The 24,499-nt window shown below is 51.3% G+C and overlaps 1 protein-coding gene across 2 annotated transcripts; it reads left to right on the top strand.

Annotated features, from left to right (window-relative positions):
- The first annotated feature begins 599 nt into the window (after nt 1–599).
- Ppp1r12c (protein phosphatase 1 regulatory subunit 12C) lies at nt 600–24,065 on the top strand. 2 transcript variants are annotated; one of them, XM_057762742.1, is made up of 22 exons: nt 600–1,012; nt 4,717–4,847; nt 4,928–5,046; nt 13,563–13,722; nt 18,798–18,942; nt 19,023–19,097; nt 20,016–20,089; nt 20,165–20,292; nt 20,406–20,479; nt 20,727–20,879; nt 20,962–21,029; nt 21,490–21,621; nt 21,813–21,903; nt 22,039–22,122; nt 22,193–22,253; nt 22,409–22,491; nt 22,581–22,621; nt 22,692–22,794; nt 22,896–23,000; nt 23,164–23,214; nt 23,297–23,347; nt 23,426–24,065. In XM_057762742.1, exons 1-22 carry the CDS (start codon nt 680–682, stop codon nt 23,510–23,512), a joined length of 2,349 nt encoding a protein of 782 aa, XP_057618725.1. In that variant the 5' UTR covers nt 600–679; the 3' UTR covers nt 23,513–24,065. The 2 variants fall into 2 exon arrangements, with proteins under 2 accessions (XP_057618725.1, XP_057618724.1); XM_057762741.1 differs by having other exon boundaries at nt 22,406–22,491.
- The last annotated feature ends 434 nt before the right edge of the window (nt 24,066–24,499 follow it).

Below are 24,499 nucleotides of genomic sequence, written 5' to 3'. Positions count from 1 at the left end.
TGGGAATTTTATTTCTCTCTCTTTCAGATTCCGTTATACGCCATCATTTCCTAAGCACCTTCGTTTAACCACTTTACAAACCACACTACATTTCCCAGAATGCCCCCCGCCCCCTGGGCATTCTGTGCAGCTTCTATACCCAGATTCCCATCATTCCCTGGGGGCATGCCCTCCTTTAAGCAGTTTTAGGTTTTCGGTTGTTCGAGACAGGGTTTCTGTGTAACCCTGGTCGTTCTGGGAGTCGCTCTGTAGACCAGACTGACATCGAACTCAGAAATTCGTCTGCTTCTTTCTCTTAAGTACTGGGATTAAAGGCATGCCTTTTGGCGGTTTTCATTCGACCCCTTCTAGCTTCAGATTCCCAGATATTCCTCAGGATTTAGCGAGTCTAGTGAAAACTTCAGTTTATAGAATCCATTCCCCAGCACTCCCCGAGGCCCGCCTGCGTCCTCGATCGCTAACCTAGCCGCGCTAGTTACGCAAATCTCCTCAATTAGGACTCCATTTCCCAGAGGGCTATGTGTCAGCGTCGTGACGTCAACGTTCCGTCCGGGGGCCGGTCGAGCCTCTGGGCGGTACTTGCCGTGCGGCGGTTCCCGGCGGCCCCCGGGGCGGGCGGGTGGCTGCTGTTCGTCGCCCGGCGCTCGCTCGCTCGGTGGGCGGGCGGGCGGCCGGCGCGATGTCGGGCGAGGATTGCCCGGCGGCGGGCCCGGGGGCGGCGGCGGCTGCGGCGGCAGCCCGCGAGCGGCGGCAGGAGCAGCTGCGGCAGTGGGGGGCGCGGGCGGGGGCTGAGCCGAGCCCCGGGGAGCGTCGCGCCCGCACGGTCCGCTTCGAGCGCGCCGCCGAGTTTCTGGCGGCCTGTGCGGGCGGCGATCTGGACGAGGCTCGCCTGATGCTGCGCGCAGCCGACCCTGGCCCCGGCTCCGGCGCTGCGTCCGACCCCTCTGTCTCGCCGTCTGCACTCGCAGTGCTCGACTCCACCAACGCCGACGGCATCAGCGCCCTGCACCAGGTCAGCGCCCGCGCCCCGGGTCTGCGCCACCAGGGCATCCTCCCTTCCCGGCCCTGAGCCACCTCCCCTACCGACTCTGCTACCTCTAAGTGCCCCGCCTGCTCCGTGGCCGCCTCTTCTCTGTCATCTGTGCTGTCACCTTTCTCCGTACATCTATTGCAGATTGCTTACTTCCGTGCCTACGCTGGCCGTGTTTCTCCTTTTCAGGCTGTGCGCAGTTTTCCAGGTCTGAGGTTTCGTCCTCCTGCAGTCTGACTTGACCCTCCTCTTACGCTAGGCCCAGGTTCTTCAGTGTCACTTCTGTGAGGGTCCACCTTGTGTCATACCTGTGACCTGTACTTCCCTAGTGGCCTTGGGATGGTCTTTTCCCTTCTAAGCAGTTATATACCCTTTGTTCCCTTGAAAAGATACTTCCTCTGTTGGGTCATCCCATGCTATCTTTATCTTTTCAACTATCCTCTGCCCCCATGTCCTCTTAATTCAGTTCTCGGTTCATCCCCTTTTGGGGATTTTGCCACTTCTTAGGTTTCTCCTTGACTTCTCTTTCTCTATCCACATTATTTGCCTTTCTGGAAACTTCTAAGCATTCGATCTTCCAAGCTGTGGGCTACTTCTCTCATCTCAGCCTCAAGACACAGGTCCTGTGTCTCTGCCGCCTCATTTGTGGGATTACAGGCATGGCCACTCCACCTATCATTTGGGCAGTATCCTTCTTTAAAAACTATACCCTCTTGTTGGGCAGTGGTGGTGCACACCTTTAATCCCAGCCCTCAGGAGCCAGAGGCAGACCGATCTCTTTGAGTTCCAGGCCAGCCTGGTCTATAAGAACTAGTTCCAGGACAGGCTCCAAAGCTACAGAGAAATATTGCCTCAAAAAAAAAAAAACCAAAATAACCAAACAAAACAAACTATGCCCTCTCTCCTATATTTCTACCCTGTCACCTTCTAGAACCTACCCCACCACCAAAACCCTGGGCATCTCAGACACTGTGAATCTTATTTCCAGTGATCTGTGCCCGAGAGTGAGGACCATCTTGTGTTGCCTGGATTCGGTATTCTTTTTATCTTCCCATCTTCCAAAGTTGGGATCACCAGAGACAAGATTAGTCAGACCAGAGCCTCCATCTCAGTTTTCCTTCCTTCTGGTCACAGTGTTGGCTCAGTGTCAGTCTTTTATGGCAGCCTCCACCTCCCGAGCTGTCCTCGCTAGGATCCCTGTGGTTCAGTTACTGGTCGAAGCGGGATCCTAGGAGGGAAGCCTGGCTGTTCATGGAGGTCCAGTTTTCACACATCCAGGTGGAGGACAGGCCGTCAGAATCTGTCTGTCCTGGGCTGGGATGCCACTTAGGTGGTAGAGTGCTTGCCTAGAATGCAGGAAGCCTCCGGTTCATCCCCATTACCACAGAAATCAGGTGCTTGGAAAGCGGAGGCAGGAAGGTTGGAAATCAGTGTCAACTTCAGCTACACAGTGAGTTTGAGGCCATCTTGGGACACATGAGACGCAGTCACAAAACCAATAAAAGGCAGTCAGTACTGACCTAATGTCAGTTGTCGTTGTCTCTTGTATTTTGAATGCCTTTTCTCTGTGTCCCTTAGTTTTCTTATCTGTGGAATGGGACCAGTGGTCACCCTGAAGGACTCTATGGTGAGAGGTGTCATGTGGAAAACTTCCTTTTGGGGGCCTGCATGAGCTGCAGGTGTACACCGGGAATTTGCTTCCAGTGCTGTCTGAGCATTTTCTACATACAAGCAGGGTATTGTTTCACCAAGACCCCTCTCAGGGTGTCAGCATCTTTGACCAGTCCAGCAGATCTGCTCAGACTGATCACCTGATCACCAAAGTCCCTGGCCCTCCTGAGTGGTCCCTTCCGACTATATCCCTTTCCTCTGGATCTGCCGGAGGCCCCTAGAGCACCCTCTCCGACAGGAACCTGTATCCTCAGGTGTGGCCTATCAGCCTTCCAGGTTGGACTCTCCTCCCACCCTGGAGAGACCTTGGTGAACTGACTCCTTAGAGCTTTGCAGGAGGCTTGGGAGCCTGGGAGATCAGATTCAATCAGATCAGTTGGCTTACAGGGCCAGAACACAGAAAGCTGGGGTTTGGAGTACTGCGAGCTCAATTCACCTCCGGGTACTGCCCTGGCTTCCACAGGGAAAGCTCCCGTAGCTAGTTTTGGTCCCAGGAAAACAGGGACATCTGGCCATCCTCTCTAGTGATTTCTAGTCTTTCGTGATTGCTGCACCTTGGGCTTTTTAGTGTTTCCAGTCCTAAACCCTCCCTGGGGCATCAGCCTCCTGCTGTAGTGTTTCCTAAGCCCCAGCCTCTACCTTAAGGCAGGGACATTCCTTTCTCTTCCCCCTATCCAATAATTGCCTTGTCCAATAATGGCTATGAGTTGGGTCTGGAGTAGGTATGGCTGGGAGTTAAGAGTCCTAGGTTTGAATAGGGGAGAGATGGGGAGCCCAAACACCTGGGTCTGGGGGGGGGGGGCGCAAGCCCGGATTCCCTAGGTCTAAGGAAAGAGGATTGGCTAGAGTTCTCCATCTGAGGGAGGGGGAGGTGGGTCTGGATTCTTGGTCCCTAGTGCCCTGCTTCAGGCATCTTTCACATGGATGCCCGCACCCGGCCAGGTCCTTGAAAGGGAAAGGCCCATCTGCCTCCTTGCCCCCCCTCCCATCACCATGACAACAGGGTAGAAATAAACTGAGCCCAGAGTGAAGCCCAGAGTTCATCCCGTTCCCAGGGCACGTGTGCCCCCCCCTCTTGCAGCCTAAATTTCCATGACTTCATGCTCTTGGCCCTCGTAGCTTCCTTCCCAGATGGTTGAGCTTGAAGAAGGGGGTTAATTTTTGTGAGGACCCAGGAGTCCGGACTCAACCCCCTCCCTAGACTCAGTGGTTCCAGTGTCCAGCCAGGGTCATCAGGGATTAAGACCAGCTCTCCTATGGCACCAGGTGCTGTGCTGGCTAGGGTGAGGCCTTCCTCTCCCCGAGCTTTTAGTTTTAAGGGTGAGGAGGCGGGGTTGTAGTGTGATGTGGGGTGTTTGGAAAAGATGTTCTGAGGAAACCTGTGCATGGTAGGCCCTCAGTGACCCCGCGCTTGGTCTGCTTGGACTCCTGGCCACAAGGAACATAACCTAGGCATCCCTTTTGAGAATGTGCCCCAGGCCCTCTACTCTGTTTCTGAGATGGGCTGCATGTGTGTCTCTTTGGAGTGATTTTTTTTTTTTTCTGTGTTGTGGGTGGAACACAGTGCTAGGTGAGTGTTTGCCACTACCTAGCCTGGGTATGGACTTTATTAAGCTTCGTGGTCCTGGGTTTCCCCAGAAGAGGATTCCTGGGGTGTGTCTGCCCAAGATGCCCTGCCCCTGGGATGGCTGGACTCTGGGACTCCCCCACTTCACAGAATATGTTCTGCAGTCACATGCAGGGATGGCAGCTCCACCTCTTCCATGTCCACTTTTCAGTCTGCCTTTTGGAGCCTGCTCCTCGTCTCCGTGAGCTCTACATGTGCAGGTGACCCAAGCATGGGTAACAAAAAGTACCATCTTGAGCAGCTGGTGGCTGGAGGATCCCTGGAACCCGTGCCGAAGGCCATCAGCATTGCTTTCCACACCTCTCCCTGGCCCTGGTGCTTTTGTAGGAATGTTTCCTTGTTGGGCCTCTGGTGAAAGGAGAGCTGATGGGCCTGTCCCCATCCTCAGGCTTGCATAGATGAGAACCTGGAGGTGGTACGCTTCCTGGTGGAGCAGGGTGCTACTGTGAACCAGGCAGACAACGAGGGCTGGACGCCTCTGCATGTGGCTGCCTCCTGTGGGTACTTGGACATTGCCAGGTGAGGTGAGGGTTGAAGGGCAGGGCTTGGGTTAGACATTAGGTCCAGGTCTGGCAGCTCTGACCTTCCCCTGCCCGTAGGTACCTTCTGAGCCATGGGGCCAACATCGCCGCTGTTAACAGTGATGGAGACCTGCCTTTGGACCTGGCTGAGTCGGATGCCATGGAGGGGCTACTGAAGGCAGAGATCGCCCGCCGAGGTGGGCCTATGGGATTGAGAGTTTTGGAATCTGGGAGTCTGGGCTTAAAGGCCAGCCCATTTCCTTGGACTCTAGCTGTCTTTGTGCCTCAGTTTCCTCCCCCATGAAGTGGGAGTGGTACCTATCTCCAGGGTTGCCAAGGCTCTAGTGAGATGCTGTAAGACACAGAATAAGAACCCTAACTGCTGTGAGTGTGTCTGTCACTCCAGCTCCGAGGAGCTGAGGGATGGAGCTACTGTGAGCAGGCGCCTGTCTAGGAGTAAGGAGCATCTTGAATCTTTGTGTCTGGCCCTATTCATTTTCCTGGGTGGGGTGTGTGTGTGTGTGTGTGTTCCTAATAGCAAGTTCTTAACAGGGCTTGAGATCCCTCTCTGCCTGCCTGAGAAGCTAGTGTCCAGGCACATGCCTGTAATCCTAGCCTTGGGAGATGGAGGCAGGAGGGTCATGTTCCACCACATAGTAAGTTCAAGACCAACCTGGGCTGCATGAGACTCCATCAACACACAAACAGATAGTATCCAGAGCCAACTGGGATATAGCTGGATGACTCTCAGCTCTCTTGTGCAGGGCCTGGAGGGAAAGGGATCAGGAAGCAGGCTGGGCTGGGGCTGCCATGCAGCTTAGCAGGCTCTCCAGGAACATAAGACACCAGTGTACCCTGATCAGTTCCAAACTGGGGAGTGTCCAGCTAAGAGATAAGAGGGAACAGAGGACAAACAGATCATGGTTCCCCTGTCCTTGCATGTTACCACCCAGGATGGAGAGACAATAGGTTTACCATGTTGGCATATTGAATTTCAGGTGACTGTGAGTCACGTGGGGATGCTTGGTAGCGAGTGGACACCAAGAGATGAAGGTCAGTCAGGAGCCTCCCTGGGTTACAGTAGGGCCGGGGTAACGGCGGCTGAGATGAGCTCCCTTTCCATTTCCCTGAGTTTATTTTGGTAAAACTTCAAACTCAGAAAAGTTGCCTCAGTGCTATGGCAACCACCGTAGATGCTTTCCTGGGCTTCATCTCAGAATTTGCTAAATTATGTATGGGTGTTTTGTCTGCGTTCCATGTGTGTCCTGCATGTCTGCGTGTCTGCAGAGGCTGGGAGATGTCTGTGGTTACAGATGCCCTGGGTGCTGGGTATTGAACCTGGGTCTTCTGGAAGAGCGTCCAGTGCTGAGGCAGCTCTTAAGCCCTGTTTATATCTCTGGGATGGGGTCTTGCTGTGTGGTACTCACTATGAATTTGGAGCAATCCTGCCCCAGCCTCCTGAGTACTTGGATTACATGTGTGTCAGCACTGCATCTGCTGCTTTTTAAACCTTTTTTTTTATTTTTTTATTTTATTTTATTTTTTTTTATGAGTGTCAGTGCTCAAGCTCTGTGGGGTCAGAGGACAACTTATGGAAGGCTTCTCCTTCCACTATGGGGGTCCTCGGGATGGAACTTTACCTGCTGAGCTACCCTGCCAGCCCGCTGGCCTACCTGTGGTTTTTATACTAAAGCTGCCGCTGGAGCTGTATCAACATGCCCAGTAGTTACCCATTCACAGTGCAGTTCGTGGTTGTGCTGTGGTCCACAGAGTTGTAGAGCTGATGCCACATTGATTTCAAAGCATTTAAAAAGTCACCTTCAAAAGAAATCTGTAGTTCTTAGCTCCCTTCCACACCCTCAGCAGCCTCTAAGGCCTTCTGTTGGAGGGATCTGTCTGTTATGGACATTTCATAAGGATGGAATTGCAATTTAAACAGATGCCCTTTACTGTGTTGTCCTGCCCTCCTCCCTTCCCTCTACACAGGCATCAATACCTTTCTTGTTTTTCCCTGTCTAGCCTGCCCTCCTCCCTTCCGTTACTCAGTCATTTGGAGACTATGTTGCTGAAGCTGTAAACTCTGCCCAGATAATGGGGAAGCACTTCCCTCAGCAGGCCTTACTGCTTTACCCTCCCCAACAGTGAGGTGGGGCAGCTCTGGGCTCTTACCTCCCTCCCTTTCCATGCCACAAGGTCGCCAGTTGCTCTGGCCTGATCTTCTCCCACTTGGGCACTTCCCTTCCCTCTTCCTGTGCTGGTACATCTCTCAGTTTTCAAATGAGCAGTTTTCTTGACTAAAAGATTCCCCTCTTCCAGGCCTGAATTGTAGAGTTCAAGGCCTGCCTGAACTACTGAGTGAGTTCAAAGTCAATTTGGGCAATTTAGTGAGACTCTGTTGAAAAAGTAAAACAAACAACAAAAACAGGAACTGGAGAGAGCTCAGCCACTGAGAGGACCACGTTCAGTTGAGAGCACCAGTTTCTGGGGCTCTCATACCTCTTCTGGTACTGGAACACATATGTGCATGCCCCTGCACAGATACACATGCACACACAGTTAAAAGTAATAAAAATAAATAAATAGGGGAGGACTGGAAGCTTCTCACTGGTAGAGCATTTACTGAGTGTGGGCAAGGGCCCAGGTTCAATCCCCAGCACCACACCACAACAAAACAAGCATCCCAAGATATGACCCACAGTACTTACTGTTTTATTAATTAGTTGGTTTAGGCTGCTGTGAAACTTACTGTAGTACAGTGTGGTCTTGAGTTTGGGCTCCTGCCTCAGCCTCTTGAGTGCTGGGATGCAGTAGTGTGCCTCTCTGTCTGGTTCTCTATATTTTGTGTTGTTGGGCAATGGGAACGCTGCCTGCAGGCACATTTACAGTAGGATAGGGCTTGGGTGTGGCTTAGTAGTTCAGTCTGTGGCACTTGGTCTTAGTATGTGAATTCCCTCTTCAGTACCAGGGAGGGTAGGAAGTCCCTCAGTGGCGGGATAAGCAAAATGTGGTCTTTGCAGAGAAAAGAACGCTATTCATCCTTAACAGGAAGGAAACTGACACATCCAACCATGTGGATGAAGCTTAAAGACCTCCATGAAGTAAGCCAGGCACTCAGAGACAAGTGCTGAGTTTCCATTTGTGTGAGATACCAAGAGTAATCAAAGTAATAGAGCTCCCAAATTCATACAAACAGGCCATTAAATATAGTTCCCAGGTGCTAATAACCCTGGGAGTAGAGCTGGGTGTGGTGGTTTAATCCTACCACAACCCTTTAACCCCAGCACTGAGAGAGGCAGACGCAGGTGAATCTCTGAGTTTGAGGCCTACCTGGCCTACAGAGTGAGTTTCAGGACAAGCAGGGCTACACAAGAGATTCTGACTCAACAAACTAAACAAATAAACGAGGGGGGTGGGGTGCAGAGCTGGCTGGATCCTCAGAGGGGAAAGGTGCCTGCTGGTGGACCAGGAAACTAACCCCTCAAATTGTCTTGCAATTCTCACTCACATACACAAATAAATGAATATAATAAAAATGGGGGAAGATAGAGTTTCTGTTTAATGTGTGCAGAACCTCAGTTCTTCGTATGCCTGTTTATACATGAATGCATGCACACCTGTGTTTGGAGACCACAGGTCAATCTGGAATGTTCGTTGGGAGCTGTCTACCTTGAATTTTGAGAGAGGGTCTTTCACTAGCTTCAATGATTGGGCTAGGTTGACTGGCTAGTGAACCCAGGGGTCCTCCTGTGCCACCTCCCTAGTGCTAGGATTACAGGTGCACTGCCGTGCCTGGCATTCTACATGGTGCTGGGGATTGAACGTGGGTTCTCATGCTTGTGTGGTGAACACTTTACCAACTGAAGTGCCTGTCCAAGCCCTAGAGTTTTAGTTTTGAAGATGGATCCCTAATGCCACAGCCACTTTGGCCTCATAGTCTGATCTGTTCTTTCTCACCCAGGTGCTTAACTAGGCTCCTAGCATTGCAGGCTGGTGCCTACCTGGAGCACAGTGGCCCCACCCTCCTCAGTGCCTGAGCCACAGTTCTCGGTGACACTGGCACATGATCTCATGTCAGCCCCAGGTCCCATCACTGTGCAGAACTTGTCACCCTGTGACTAGGCTTTAAGCAGAGGCACACTGAAGCCATGTGGGCGAGGAAAGTCAGGATGTGGTTACCGAAGGAGGAAGAGTGGGTGCTGCCAGGTCCTAGCCGTGCTGTTGTGGTCCAGGCTGCAGGGTCAGGCCCCTGGCAAAGACTCTAAAGCACAGTGTCTGTGGAGGAGGAGCACCCCTTGGGGGACAGGGTAGGAAGGAGATTTAGGAAGTGCCATCTCCCCTGGAACCCGACATCCAGGAAGGAGAGATGAGGCCTGCAGCTCGCAGAGACAGGCCCAGGGGACTGTGATAGTGACTGGCGCAGGAGAGTAGCATGGCCCTTGTACTCCTAGGTGGTGAGCGTACAGAAATGCAGCACAGTGTTTATTGTGGGCGAGACCGAAAGATCGGTGCCCCACCAGATAGTGGATGATGCCCCGATGTATAACCATGTAGTCCCAGCAGGGGTCGGCTGTCTTCCTTGAAGGGCTGCACAGTACATATTTCAGGCCTTACAGGGTATGTAGTCTCTGTTATAATGACTTTACCAGCTGCTATGGGGGGAAACGAGCCAGGGACAGGATGAAAAAAAGCAGATGTGGCTGGATGCCATTTAAACTTTATTTTCAGGCTGGTGAAGTGGCTCAGTGGGTGAAGGCTCTTGCCACCAAGCCTGACCCCTGGGATCAGTCCCTGGGATCCACTTGGTGGAAGGAGAGAATCAACTTCTGCAAGCTGTCCCCTGCTTTCCACATGTGTACTTGAGTGTACATACACATTCACGTAATAAAACAAGTGTAATAGTTTTCTTACAGTAAATTCAGTATCACACACACACACTGTTTTTTAGGACTGGGAATATAGCTCAGTAGAGCAGCTTGCTGCACATAAGGTCCTGAGTTCGGTTCCCCAGCAACCACATACCCAAGCCCACCACCACCTGTAATGCTAGCAGGTAGGGGGGAAGGCAGATAGAGAGGATCCCTGGGGTCTGCCGGCCAGTCAGTCTAGCTGAATCAGTGAGTGACCCGCTCTCAAGACATAAGGGGGAGGGGCCAGAGATGTGGCTCAGTGATTAAGAGCACTTGCTGGTCTTCCAGAGGACTCAGGCTCAACTCTAGCACCCACATGGCACCTGTAACTCCACTTCCAGAGGAGTCTGACGCCCTCTTCTGACCTTTTCGGGTACCAGGTACACATGTGTACAGACATACACACAGGCAATACACCCAATACACATAAAATAAAAACGCAGTTAGCCAGCCAGCCCCAGAACTGAATAACGCAAGCAGGTCTTTGAAAACACACAGGCTACCCTTGAACATGCACAAGAATACTGACGGTGGCTGAGGAAAAGCAGGGAACTCCGCCCTTCCCCTTCCCTGCCACAGTAGGATGGAACAGCGGGCAACTCCCTTTAAGGAAGCAGGAGGCTGGAGGAAAAGGGCGGTCCTGGCCTTGCCTGCCCTGTTCTCTGTGACTGCTGTAGATGGACTTTAGCCACACATTCTTGAACTCTGCCACCGTTAGGCAGGTTGGCCAGGAGATGCAAAGGGCTAGGACCTGGCTGCCACCAGGTAGCACCAAGCTGCAGCTGGTGTCCGATAGAGTTGGCCTTGGCTTGGGATGAGAAAGGACATCCTGAACCAACTTTGAGGACTGTTTATTGGATCTCATTTAAAGCTTTATGGTGGGAGTGTATAATATATATGTTGAGGGGAGCAGTTGGTTGCCTTGGCTACGAGGGAGTGTAGTGAGACTAGAAAGGAGCCCACTGTGTGTAGAGGGCTTGACTTGGGCCTTACATTTCTAGGCAGGCATTCTCCCAGTGGACTAAACCCTGCTTCAGACAGGATCTCTGTTAGTCCTAGTTGGCCTTGAACTGGTGAGTCTCCGCCTTCTACCCCCTTGTGTAGGCTGTGAGCCTAGTCTTTAATGGCTGAGCCAGTTCTCCAGTCCCATTGTGTTGGTATTTAAAGCCAGGTGGTACCTAAAGACCTTTGCCAGTAACGCCCAATGGAAGTCCTGGGTGAGCCACAGATGTAGTTTGAAACTTCTAAGGCTGAGGATGTGGCTTATCTGTTAACCATGATCCTCAACACCACGCAAGCTAGATGTGACCATGCAAACTGCAATTCCAGCACGTGGGAGGTGGAGACAGGAAGACCAGAGGCTCATTCATCATCTGCTGTTTAGTGAGTTTGAGCCCTCCCCCCCCATTCTCTTTCTCTCTTTTTCTCTCTCTCTCTCTCTCTCCACACACACACACACACACTCTGGGATATGTAAGTCTCTCTGTCTCTCTCTCTCTCACACACACACTGGGATATGTAAATCTGTCTCTCACACACAGAGATACACAAGTGCGTGTACCAAAACAAGAAACAAACCCAGTATTCAAATTAGGTGCAGTCAAAACAGTAAGGGGAACTGGGGAGATGGCTCAGTAAAGATGTTAGATGCACCCAAGTTTCCATCTCTAGAACCTTTGTAAAAAGCCGTTGGCACTGGGGCACATCTGTACTCCCAGGTCCTAGAGTGAGGCAGGCCCAGTGGCCTAGAGACCCTGCCTCAGCAAGGTGGGAGGCGAGAACTGACTCCTGAGAATCGTCCTCTGGCCAACTGCCACACCTTGTGTGCTCAAAGTAAAGTTGTAAAACAACTGCTCACGAGTGCCCTTATCATTTTCCTGTATTTTGAAATTCCAAATATACTTTACATTCACGGCCCATCTCAGTTTTGAGTGCCTGGTGGGCCCACATGGCTGCCGGCTATTGTATACAACAGCTCAACTCTGAGGAACTTTGGGAAGTGAAAAAGTTTCACAATCGTAAAAACATAGGGACTGATAACCTTCCCAGGAGAAAACAGAGCATTCTTCAGCAGAGACCATTTTGCTGTGATCTCAGTGAGTTCATAGTACTCAAAGGAATGAAGATCGCAGTGAGGGATGGTGTTTTTGGGTAGGGTTTCAGCCTCAGCTAGGCTGCCTGGCTTTGTATTTTGATGTTTGAGACAGGGTCTCATGCTGCAGCCCAGGCTGACCTTGAACTTGAAGCAATCCTGTCTCAGCCTCTTGAGTGCTGAGAATATAGGTGTGGTGTGTAATTTTGTGAGTGTGTGTGTGTGGTTTTTAGAGACAGGGTTCTCTGAATAACAGCTCTGACTATCCTGAAACTCACTCTGTAGACCAAGCTGACCTCGAACTCATAGAGATCTGCCTGCCTCTGCCTCTGAGTGCTGGGATTAAAGGTGTGCACTACCACTGCCCATCAGCAGCTGTCGTGTTTTTTTTGGATTTTTTTTTTTTTTTTGGTTTTTCGAGACAGAGTTTCTCTGTGGTTTTGGAGCCTGTCCTGGAACTAGCTCTCGTAGACCAGGCTGGCCTCGAACTCACAGAGATCCGCCTGCCTCTGCCTCCCGAGTGCTGGGATTAAAGGCGTGCGCCACCACCGCCCGGCTTGTCGTGTTTTTAATTGTTATTGTTTTCAAAGACAGAATCTGACTCTCTAGTCCAGGTTGGCTTGAAATTTACTATGTATTGCTTAGGGTCTTAGCTGGAGTCATCTTTGTGGATTCCTGGGAACTTCTCTAGAACCAGGTTTCTTGATAGCCCCATAATGGCAGTAGCATGGCTAGGGAAGACTGAGGGGCTACTGGCAGTGGCACCAAGACTCATCCCTACTGCTTGTACTGGCTTTTTGGGAGTTCTCTTTGGATGGATACCTTGCTCAGCCTAGATAAGGAGAGCCTTGGACCTTCCCAAAAGCAATGTGCCTTACCCTCTCTGAAGAGTGGATGGGGGGTAAGAGGGGTAAGTGGAGGGGGATGGTAGGAGAGGAGGGAGTGAGAACTTGGATTGGTATGTATAATGAAAAAAAAGATAGTTTGTTTTCTTCTTCTTCCTCTTTTTTTTTTTTTTTTTTTTTTTGAGACAGGGTTTCTCTAGCTTTGGAGCCTGTTCTGGAACTAGCTCTTGTAGACCAGACTGGCCTCGAACTCACAGAGATCTGCCTGCCTCAGCCTCCCGAATGCTGGGATTAAAGGCGTGCGCCACCACTACCTGGCTGTTTTTGTTTTGTTTTTTTTTTTTTTTAAAAAAACAAATAAAAATATAAAAAAGCTTAATTATGGAGCTCAGATTGATGGCGATCATTGTGCTCAGACTGAAACTGGAAGCAGAGGCATGAGCCACCACATATAACTATACAGTGAAGTTTTGTTTGGTTTAATCACACTTGGAAAGGAAAAGATGGCAGTAGTGACAGTGTGTGGAGGTGCTGGGTTATAGATATAGCAGGAGGCAGAGGACAACTTAGATGGAGTAAGGTGCGGGGTTTGCTCAGGAAATGAGGTTTTCTCTTAAAAAAAAAAAAGAGATACTGATCCACATGGGTCAAGACCTGTGGTTTCCATTCCTGGCCTGTTGTGTCTTAAAACCCCTCAGTGGTACCCAGGTTTGCGGATAGCACAGTTGGAAAACACAGGGTTAGTCCAGGCCTCCCGAGTCCAAGCAGGGAACTGGTGAGTCACGGTGAGACTGTGACTAGTTGAGACTGTAGCCGGGGTTTCCTAGACTGCCCTGTGTGAGTCCACCTGTCACCTCTCATTCTCCCAGGTGTGGATGTCGAGGCAGCCAAGCGGGCTGAGGAAGAATTGCTGCTTCATGACACAAGGTGCTGGCTGAATGGGGGTGCCATGCCAGAGGCCCGGCACCCCCGGACCGGGGCTTCTGCCCTGCATGTGGCAGCTGCCAAGGGCTATATCGAGGTGATGAGGTGAGTGAAGCCAGAGTGATTATTTTGTGTCTTGAAGCTTCTGGGGCTCTTGTCGTTTTCTTCTTCTAGTTTGTACACCTAATGCCAAGAGTATTTCCCTCTCCCTAGCTCTGCTCAAGAGGTTTAAAGATGATACTTGTTTATCTCTCTGTGTGTTTGTATGCACACATGCATATAGGCAAAACATTCATACACATAAAAATAAAAATCAGTCTTTAAAAAACATCATTAAGGGGGCTGGAGAGATGGCTCAGAGGTTAAGAGCATTGACTGCTCTTCCAGAGGTCCTGAGTTCAATTCCCAGCAACCACATGGTGGCTCACAGTCATCTATAATGAGATCTGGTGCCCTCTTCTGGCCTGCAGGCATACATTGGAAGGAATGTTGTATAAATAATAAATAAATAAATAAATAAATAAATAAATAAATAAATAAATAAAAATTAAAAAAAGAACTTTATAAAAAAAAACAACAAAACCCAAAAAAAACCGTCATTAAGCTAGTCATGGTGGTATATGTCTTTAATTTCTGTGTTTTGGAGGTCAAGGCAGGATTGCTGTGAGTAGGCTAGCCTAGGCTACCTAGCAAGAACTGTGTGTATGTGTGTATGCTTGATAGGGTCTTGTACATGTGTAATCACAACACCTGAGAAGCAGAGGCAGGAATATTACTGGAATTTCAGGCTAGATTTGTCTACATCCTGCTGTGCATATGAGGCTAGTGCTGTATATTGCGATCCTGTTGTAAAAACCAAAACCCCAAATGTAATTAAGATGAACCTCCCTGTCTTCCTGCTTTCCATACTGGTAAAGTTGTCGGCAGGTTTTCTCAGGCAGGATTTAAGACCTACCACCCCCAGACTTAATGGCTGTCTGTGTAGTTCTGCTCCTGAGGGAGGGGCTTCAGCCTCTGTATTGTCAGTATGAGTCCCAAGTCTGAGGCTGAGCTCTGAGCCACCCCTTTTGGGGACAGGCTGCCCTAAGCAGCTGATAGCAGAAGCTGCACTCCGCTCCAGCCATGCCACCCACTTCAGGATGTGGTCTGTTGTGACCTGTCTCACCTGCCATTGCATCTACAACCCAAGTCAGCGGGAAGCAGAGACAAAGGGAGCAAATGTCTTGTTCCTTGTCAGGAGAACATTCCACAAGTTTTTGCATCACTTAATGCCTGTGTTCCACCTACCCAGTTCTCATTATTGACAATTGCTAGCTACAACGAAGACTAGATTTGTTTTCACACAGTTGTATGTCTGGCTAATGGTTGTATGGTCTGTGTGCATGCATGTGTTTAGGCACTTGTATGTGTAGAAGCCCGAGGTTGACGTGTGATATCTTCTCTAGTTTCTCTCCACCTTACATATTGAGGCAGGGTCTCTGGCTGATTCCTGAGCCTACCTTTTTGGCAAGTTTAGCTAGCTGTCTCCCTCTGAGGTTTTCCTGTCTCTGCCATGTCCATTCAGTCTTTATTTTTTTTAATTGTTTGTTTTTCTTTGTTTTTCTCTCATTATACATCCCTACTACAGTTTCCCCTCCCTCCACTCTTCCCAGTTCACCTTCCCCTCCTCCTTTCCCCCAGATCCACTCCTCTGTTTCCCTTCATAAAAGAGCAGGCATCTTGGGCTATCGGCCAAACACAGCATAACAAGTTACAGTAAGACCAGATTATGCACAAACCCTTATATCAAGGTTGGATGAGGCAACCCAGTAGGAGGAAAAGGGTCCCAAGAATAGGCACAAGAATCAGAGACACCCCCACTCCCACCATTAGGAGTCCCACAAGAACAAGTTTAACAACCTTAACATATATACAGAGGACTTAGTGCAGACTCCTACAGGACCCCTGATTGTTACTTCGGTCTCTGTGAGCCCCTGTGAGCCCTGTTTAGTTGATTCTGTGGGTCATGTTTTGATGTCCTCCAACCCTCTGGCTCCCATAATCCTTCCCTCTTCTGTGGGGTTCCCTGAGCTGTGGGTCTCTGCATCTGCTCCCATCAGCTGCTGGAGGAAGCCTCTCTGATAAAGATTGGACTAGGCTCAGATCTATGAGTATAGCAGAATAGCATTAGGAATCATTTCATTGACTTTTTGTTTATTTATTTTTTCCAGTTGTATTTGGTTCTACCCTAGGTCTCTGGCTGTCCAGCCTCCGGTTCCTGACCATCAAGGCTCCCTCTTGTGGCATGGGCCTCAAGTTGGACCAGTCTTTGATTGACCACGCCCACAAGTTCTGTGTCACCATTACCCCAGCATATCTTGCAGGCAGGACAAATTGTAGGTCAAAAGTTTTATGGCTGGGTTGATGTCCCAGTCCCACTACTAGAAGCCTTGCCTGGTTATAGAAAACATCCAGTTCAGGTTCTGTGTCCTCCATTGCTAGGTTCACCATCATAGATTCTGGGGTTTTCCACTGCACTAGGTTTCCATCTCACCCCCAAAGTGTCGTCTCTCCCAATACTCTCCCTCCACCCCATCCCCTGCTTGATCTCTCCTGTTCCCATCCCCACGCTCCCTGTTTTGTTAATGAGGAAAATCCCTTCTATTTCCCCTTCCCAGGGAATTCCATGCATCCTGCCCTTGACCTTTCCTCGTTACTTAGCCTCTCTGTGTCTGTAGATTGTAGCATGATTGTCCTCTACTTAACAACTAATGTCCATGTATGAGTGAGTGCGTACTATGTTTGTATTTCTAGGTCTGGGTTACCTCACTCAGGATGATTTTTTTCTCGTTCCATCCATATGCCTGCAATTTTCATGATGTCTATTTTTTGTATTTTTTTTATGTACCTATATGTAGATGTCTGTGTGAGGGTGTTGGAACCCCTGGAACTGGAGTTACAGACAGTCTTGAGCTGCCATGTGGGTACTGGGAATTGAACCCAGGTTCTCTGAAAGAGCAGAGCCATCTCTCTAGTCCCAATGTCAAATTTTATAAAACAGCTATCCACTCAGTTTTTAAGTGGATCCTGGTAATCAGAACTCCTTTCCTTGTGCTTAAACGCTTTGCCCTGAGCCATCTCCACAGTTCCCAGAGGCTAGGAAGTAGAGAAAGTAAGTCAATACTTGTGGACAGCCTCATTCTCTTGTCACAGAACTGGAGCTCTGGGTCTGTGGGCTCAGACCATCAATGCTTCTCTGGAGTCCACCTGTGAGGGCTGGGAGGTGACTTAGGAGTAGAGCACTTGCCTAGCGTAGTTCTGGGTTCCAGTTCCAGTCTGGAAAAAAAATCACTGATGAAAATGTTTGTGTTTGTTTATTTGGTCTTTTCAGTCAATACCTCATGTTGGTCAAGGATAGCCACTAATTCATTAGTCTTGAATTTTTAATCTTTGTTCCTTCGCCTCCCTCTGGGATTTAGAGGTGAGAGCCACCATGCTTGCCTATCTTCCCTGTAACTTCTTTCTTTTTTAATTGAGAGATACGGTCTTGCTATATAGTCCTGACTAGCCTGGTACTTGCATTCACAGCTGTCCTCCTGCCTCAGCCTCTGCATGCTGGTGTGAGCCATCATACTGAATTTTGTGATTTTATGATAGCCCCTTTGTGTGAGTTTGTGTTTACTTTCCTCTTTTTCCTTAATTTATGGTTATTTATTATTTCTGACTATTAAAAGTTATTCTCCTCATTGAAGTAGAGGTAAATATTTACTTGATGTCTGTTAGATGCTAGCCTCCTGGATGGTCTCAAACTTCCCATTCACTTAGCTGTCCTAGCATTTCAGATGTGTACCCGCCACAGCCAACCAGAGAGACATGATGGGCAGCGCCATTCTATTCTGTTGGCTGTCCTGTCCCTTGCAGCACCTCTGACCCAGTTGTGCCATGACTGTGGACATTGCCACAAGTCTCCTGGGGACTATCAGGTTCAGATGAAAACCTTAGCTTCTAGACAGTGAGATAGCTCAGGGGTAAAAGTGTTACATTAGGTTCTGGAACTGGTGGTGGAAGGAGAAAACCAACCCCCCGAATGTGTCCTCTGATCTTCGTACATGCGGCGGCACGTGTGCTCGCATTAATCCCATCACACACAGAAACGTACACAGTAATAGTAAATAAAACCAAGTTTATCAGAAGAAAACTTTGGCCTTGGGAGGGTATAAATAGCATGTAATAGAGTCTTCTGGCAGACTTGATGGTGAAAAAACTGCTGGGTGAGGAAGTGCTGATGGATTAGAGGGCATGACTGGGTGGCATGCTTTGGGCTCCTAGGATACTGACCAGAAGGGGAATATAGCTAGTACCTAGCCAGAAACCCAGCATGCGGGAATATAGCAAGAAGCCCAACATGCCCCGGGGCAATAGGACAGGGAATCTTGGGGAACATGAGGAAGGCGGGACTCCTAGTGCTCCGCAATCTGTCAAGCGTCTCTGCCTCTCTCTGCTTGAGGCCTTCCTCATTGACACAGAATCTCACTACATTTTTTTTCAAAAGAGGCTTTGCTCCATGCTGAGTTCATAGAGCTCCCAGGTTGTAGCTTTCTGAAGAGTCATTGACTAAGTCAGGCTTGCCCTACTCCAGCATTCTGACGTTTTGGATCTTATCATTGTGTAGTAGGGCTGCCTACCACAGAGGTATAGCAGCCTCTCCAGCCCCCGCCCCCTGACGCTACCTGTTCTTTCTGCCTGTAAGTTAGGACTCGAATGATGATGTTTATGATTGTGGAGAGGGTGTGTACATGTGTGTCTTTGTGTGGTGCTTGTCACTGTTGAGAGTCAGTATTCTAAAACAGTGTGGCTCCAGAACTACAGTCCCTTGAGGGGGGTCACATTCTCTTCATGGGCTTGGGTTAGTGGGGGAGTCTTGTACCCACCTTGTCACCTCTCACCACTGCCCTAAGTCCTCTAACCTGGGGGACTGGAAGAGTGGGATCCCTGTGGTGCAAGGAACCTTTTGCAGGTTTGATTTGTAGCTGCTGGTCCAAGGGAGGGCTTGGTTGTACAGGGGATCTTGGGGCCGGGCTAGTTGCCAGCAAATCGAGTGATGTTTGAATATTGATCAGTAATACTTTAGCCACAGAACAGAATTTGAAATCAGCCATTGGCTTAGTTTGACACTTGACCCCAGCCTCCCTGGCCCTTAGGCTGCTGCTCCAAGCTGGCTACGACACCGAGCTCCGGGATGGAGATGGCTGGACACCTTTGCACGCAGCAGCCCACTGGGGTGTGGAGGACGCCTGCCGTCTTCTGGCTGAGCATGGTGGGGGCATGGATTCGCTGACCCATGCGGTGAGGGCCATGCCAGATGGTGGGGCAGGGCAGGGGAGAAAGCTGGACATCATCATCATCCACCTCCTTGCCCTACTCAGGGGCAGCGTCCCTGTGACCTGGCTGATGAAGAAGTGATGAACCTTTTGGAGGAGCTGGCCCAGAAACAGGAGGACGTGAGTCTCCACTCCAGTTTGCCTCTTTACTTGGCATCTCTAGGGAGGGAACAGTAACTGGGAGGACTGACACCCTCAGACCTGGGACCTGCTGTTCCCACCTGGTAGCCCAGCTCTGCTGGAGGGCTATGAACAGGGGCACCTCCATATCTGGAGAAGGTGAGGCTGTGTCCAGTTCCCTGCTTGCTCAATGGGGAGAGAGCGTGTGTGTGACACAGGCTGAACTCCCCCCACCCGTAACACTGTTTCTAGTTAGCACTTTTGCTAGGAAAATGGAGAGTGCAGGGATCATGGATGTGGGCCCCAAGCATATGGCATGGGCTAGAAGTGCTTTATCTAGTGAGGTGGCCCAGGCATGTGGAGCCAGCCAGGAGGAACCACTGGGAACATTCTCCAGAGCTGTGCCCCGTGGCATATTGAGATGCAAGGAGGGCATGGGCAAGTGGCATTCCTGGTAGAGTGCTGCTGTGACAAGTCGTGGGGTTATGACAGCGGCCTCTTTAGTCTTGGACAGTGGCCATTGTCATTGGGCTGAGAGCTGCATGTGATAACCATAAAGAGCCACCTGCCCTGGCCTGCGCTGCCAAGAGTTGACTAGCATCTTAGATGTGCTGAAGGGTTGGGAGGAGGTCTGAGCAAGTTGCTGGCTCCTGGGAAGTAGAAGAATCCCTCTGGGAGTAAGATTGGAGGCCTTGACAGCTGGATGAGAACAAACTTAAGAGAGCTTGAACAGGCCCCGGATCCAGTGTGCTGTCAGGATACTGAGTCCCGCATGTTTGCAGGACCCTGCATAAAGTGTGGCTAGCCCAGTTATGCGTGATGGCCCTCAAGGTGGAGAGGTGGCACGGGATGGCTAGGAGATACAGGAGGGATTGTGCTCTGTGCCTTCCCCCCAGTTACCCCCTTCCCTCCTTGTAGCTTCGGAACCAAAAGGAAGCCTCTCAGAGCCAAGGTCAAGAACCACAGGTGCCCTCAAACAGCAAGCACAGAAGGTAAGAAATGCCTGGGCTTGGGGTAGGTTGGACTCGTCACAAGACTTGGACATGGACACCCTGTCTTTCCCCCAGGAGCTCTGTATGTCGTTTGAGCAGCCGTGAGAAAATCTCCCTGCAGGATCTGTCGAAGGAGCGCCGGCCTGGTGGGGCAGGGGGCCCCCTTATTCGGGATGAGGATGAGGGAGAAGAAGCCCCAGCTGGTAGGGATACCAGACCCCTGGGTCTAAGGAAGGAGTATGGGCCTGGACTTCTGAGGCCCCAAGTAGAGGCGACTGGCATCTCTTGTGACAGTCCCTTTCTGTTCTGCACATAGATCATCCACCCGTGGAACCAAGAGCCCTCAATGGCGTGTCTTCCCCTGTGTCCTCCAGCCCCAAGAGCCCTGTGGTGAGTCTGACCAGCCTGAGCTGATGTGAGCTTTGGGGCAGTGGGTGGAATACGGTAAACACTTCCACCTCCACTCAGGAAGGTGGCCTTTTGACTTGGCTCCTAGGTCCTGTGGACAAAGAGCTATTTTTTTGGTGGCGCCTGCTCTGGCTGTGACTTTCGGTGGTTCTCCTGGAGCTATACTCTTGGGCTCTGAGGAGCTGGGTCAAACCTTTGCTCAGTAATGAAGACCTTCTTCCTCTCCCAGATGCCAGAAGAGGCTCCCTTCTCCAGGCGCTTTGGTCTCCAGAAGACAGGGAGCTCTGGTGCTCTGGGTCCCTCAGAAAGGAGGGGTACAGAGGGAGTTCTTGGTCTGCAGCGTTCAGCTTCCTCCTCCCTCCTTGAAAAGGCCTCCTCTCAGGTAGATGTTGTGAAGTGTGTGGGATCCAGGCTCCTGCCTTGGGGCAGAGAGTACCTCCTTTGTTTCTCTCCTGTGCCCACAGGCCAGGGAGCCCCGTCTTGCCAGAATAACCCCTACCCCTGCCCAGAAAGTGCCAGAGCCCTCTACCCTGTAAGTACCAGGGGCTGGGGCAGGGGGACAGGTCTGGTGCTATCCTGGAATTTGAGATCCTGAGAAAGTCCTTAGGGTGCATCAAATAGATGCTTTCTGCAAAACTCCCAGGCCACTGTGCTCTGACTGCCTCAGGGCCTTTGCTCTTCCTGTTGAGTCCTTAGAGCTGGCTTGGTTTTTTTCCTTCTTCATGTCATCTTGTATGCCCCTTTTCTCCCAAGCCCAGTGGGACTGCCGAGCTAACATGGACTCAGTACATGTACCTGGCTTATTCTTTCTTTTCTCCAAGCACCTTCTCTCCCCATGCTCCACACTTGCCTTTTTGGCTGCTGTTTTTTTATGTGTTTTGCTCAGGAATGACTCATCAGCAGCCATGGCTGGTTTACTCTCTGTGGTTCCTCCCATGCCTGGCACAGAATGCAGACCTGAGGGCTATTTGCTGATAAATGAATCCTTACAGGTGTGAGGCTGCCATGCCTCCTTCTTTGGATCACTCCACTCCACCCTCCAGGAGGGAGCCTGGATCCCCTGTGAAGCCAAATGTCCTCACAGCCTCTGCAGCGCCCCTGACTGACTCCAGGGATCGTCGGAGGTAAAGAGACTAGGGGAAGGCCATGCTGAGACAGCAGTGTTGTGTGTGGGCTCCCCTGGGCTCTGGGTAGCTCCTGGGGTACTGTTTGGCCAGTTGAAATGTTCTCTGCCAGAATGTGCACCCTTCTAAGATGCATTTCACGGTGACAGCACTCAAGGAGCAGTCTCTTGAGTTCAGGGTTCTCCACATAGGTCCTACCAGATGCCTGTGCGTGATGAAGAATCCGAGTCTCAGCGGAAGGCTCGCTCCCGCCTTATGCGACAGTCTCGGAGGTCCACACAGGTGGGGGTCTGTGCTCCTGGGTCTGAGGGAGGAGGCTGGGGTCTGTTCTCAGGGTCTGAGGGAGGAGGCTGAGGACCTGAACTTGAGTCCTGTCAAAGTCTAGGCCCTTTTCCCTGACCGTGTTCTTTCTGCTAGGGTGTGACCTTGACAGACTTGAAGGAAGCAGAGAAGGTTGCAGGGAAGGCCCCTGAGCCAGATCAGCCTGTCCCGTCCAGCCTGGTGAGCAGGGTCAGGTAAAGTGGGGCTGGTGGAACCCATCTCCCAGTTTCTGACTGCTTCTCCCTGGCAGGACCCTTTTCGGAGACCTCGGGTCCCTGGTGTGGAGAATGCTGAGGGCCCTGCCCAGAGAGGTGAGGCCTGCCATCTGGGAAATTGGTCCCCAGGGAGCCATCCTATCTCTCCCATGAAGTCGTTTTGTTAACTGGGGGCAAAGTGAGGTTCCCTGCATAGTAGGCAAGGGCCCCTGTAGTGGTGTCTGGGCTGATTATCGCTGATTCCCTAGCAGAGGCGCCCGACGGGCAGGGCCAGGGACCACAGGCGGCCAAGGAGCACCGAAAGGTTGGCCATGAGCGAAGGGGGCCAGCAGAGGTGAGGATGCTGTGTGGAGGGTGGGCAGGCAGGAGGGAGGGCAGGCCTGGACATTGGATGGAGACTGAACTCTCAGGGCTCTTCTGCAGGGGGAAGAGGCGGGGCCAGCAGAGAGGAGCCTGGAGTGTAGGTAGGTTGGGTCATGCATACGGGCTGGAGCCGGCAGGGCCTGGTTCCTAAGACATGTAGTTTCTGTCCAGCACTGTGGATGGCGGCTCCACTGCCCGCAGGCAGCGTTCGCAGAGAGACCTCAATCCAGAATCCAAGCAGGAACATGAAGAGCCTGATGGAAGCTTCCGGAAGGTGCAGCATCCCACCTCATGCCCTACCCTGCCATGTTGTGGCTTCTGCTGATGGCCCACACCTGACCCTTCTAAGCCTGCCTGCTTGCTCTGTGTTCCCAGCTGTACATGGAGCTTCGAAGGGAGAATGAACGGCTTCGTGAAGCCCTGACAGAGACCACCCTGAAGTTGGCGCAGCTCAAGGTGGAGCTGGAGCGGGCCACGCAGGTACAGATGCTGAGACCTAAGAACCAACTGTGTTAGGGACAGTGAGAGACAGAGCTCCAGTTGCAAGGGGCCTGGCCGTGGCTGGTTGGTTACTCCCCTGGGGACGGGGCTCTGACTGGACTAGGGGTGCGAGGTGACACCCAGTCTTTTTTGTCCTCACCAGAGGCAAGAACGTTTTGCTGAGAGACCTGCGCTCCTGGAGCTGGAGAGATTCGTGAGTTTGGGCTGCTGGGGTGGGCCCACTGTGTCTTGGCTTTGCCCTGCCCCCTGCTTCTGAACAGCTCCATTCCTTGCAGGAGCGAAGGGCCTTGGAGCGCAAGGCAGCAGAGCTGGAGGAGGAGCTGAAGGTGACTGGGGCTTGTGATGGGCAGTGGCCAGAGCCCACCTGCCTAGCACTACCCAGCTGACTCCGCTCTGTACCCTAGGCCCTGTCCGACCTCCGGGCTGACAACCAGCGGCTCAAGGATGAGAATGCAGCACTGATCCGCGTCATTAGCAAACTCTCCAAGTAACTCCGGAGGAGTTCCCGCACCATATTTATACAGCTGCTTTTGACACGCGCACCCCTTCCCCCGAGTGAACATGAGTGACAGGGCTCCGGGGGAAGTTGCTGAGAAGCCATAACCTCCTCTCGGGACCTCAGAACCGGGAGGAAAGCACAGAGTCCCCAAGAATCAAGGGGGGCCCTCTGAGGCCAGGATGGAGGTGGGAGGCTGAGCCAGGTAGGGAGATGTTGCTGAAAGAAGGCAGGCACCAGGAATGGGACCAAGAAAGAAGCAAGGACCAAGAAACACAGGATCAGTATCCAGGAGTAGAGTGGCTGCCCCGGGGTCCCATCTCACGTGTGATGCTACCCAGCACCTCTCCCCCTCCCCTGCAGGGATCCAGGAATGTGCCAAGAGTCCCACTGGCCTCTGCCAGGTGGGCCTGTATATAGGGTCCATGTGCAATAGGGAGGGATGTCTTCTATTTTTGCTGCCTCCTTCCCACCCGTTGTCTGGGGAGGGGGAGAAGGTATTTTTGAGACAAAGCACAGGCACCACAAATAAAGTCGTGACATTGCCACTCAGTGACTTGTCTACCGCTGGCTGTGGGGCACTGTTTCTAGCTTGTATGCTCTGGCTGTCTGACTTAAACCGCTCATCCATTTGGATGGGGTCCAGTGGGTGACTGGGAGCTTGCTTACAGGTGTGGGGAGGGCACCTTGCTAAAGTGAGCTGCTGGAGATAGGGTGAGAAAGGTCAGACGAAGTCTGTGGCTCTCTGATAGTGCTCACATTTACTCTCGGTTCCTCGGAAATTAGTAGAGTCGGTGGCCAGCATTGAAAATGTAGGATGATCCACATGGAGAACTTTGCAAGTTTAGCTTCTCTGGGAAAGGAGTGATGGTAAGTAGTCCTTTGTAGCCACAGTGACTGGAACAGAGCCAGGAGCCAGTCTTGCAATGGATTGTACCTCCATCCTTAGAGTCAGGAATGAGCTACTACAGCCGGGCTCAGT

The sequence above is a fragment of the Chionomys nivalis genome, chromosome 2, assembly GCF_950005125.1.
Source record: "Chionomys nivalis chromosome 2, mChiNiv1.1, whole genome shotgun sequence".
NCBI lineage: Eukaryota > Metazoa > Chordata > Mammalia > Rodentia > Cricetidae > Chionomys > Chionomys nivalis.
This window is presented reverse-complemented; position numbering and strand designations above follow the sequence as displayed.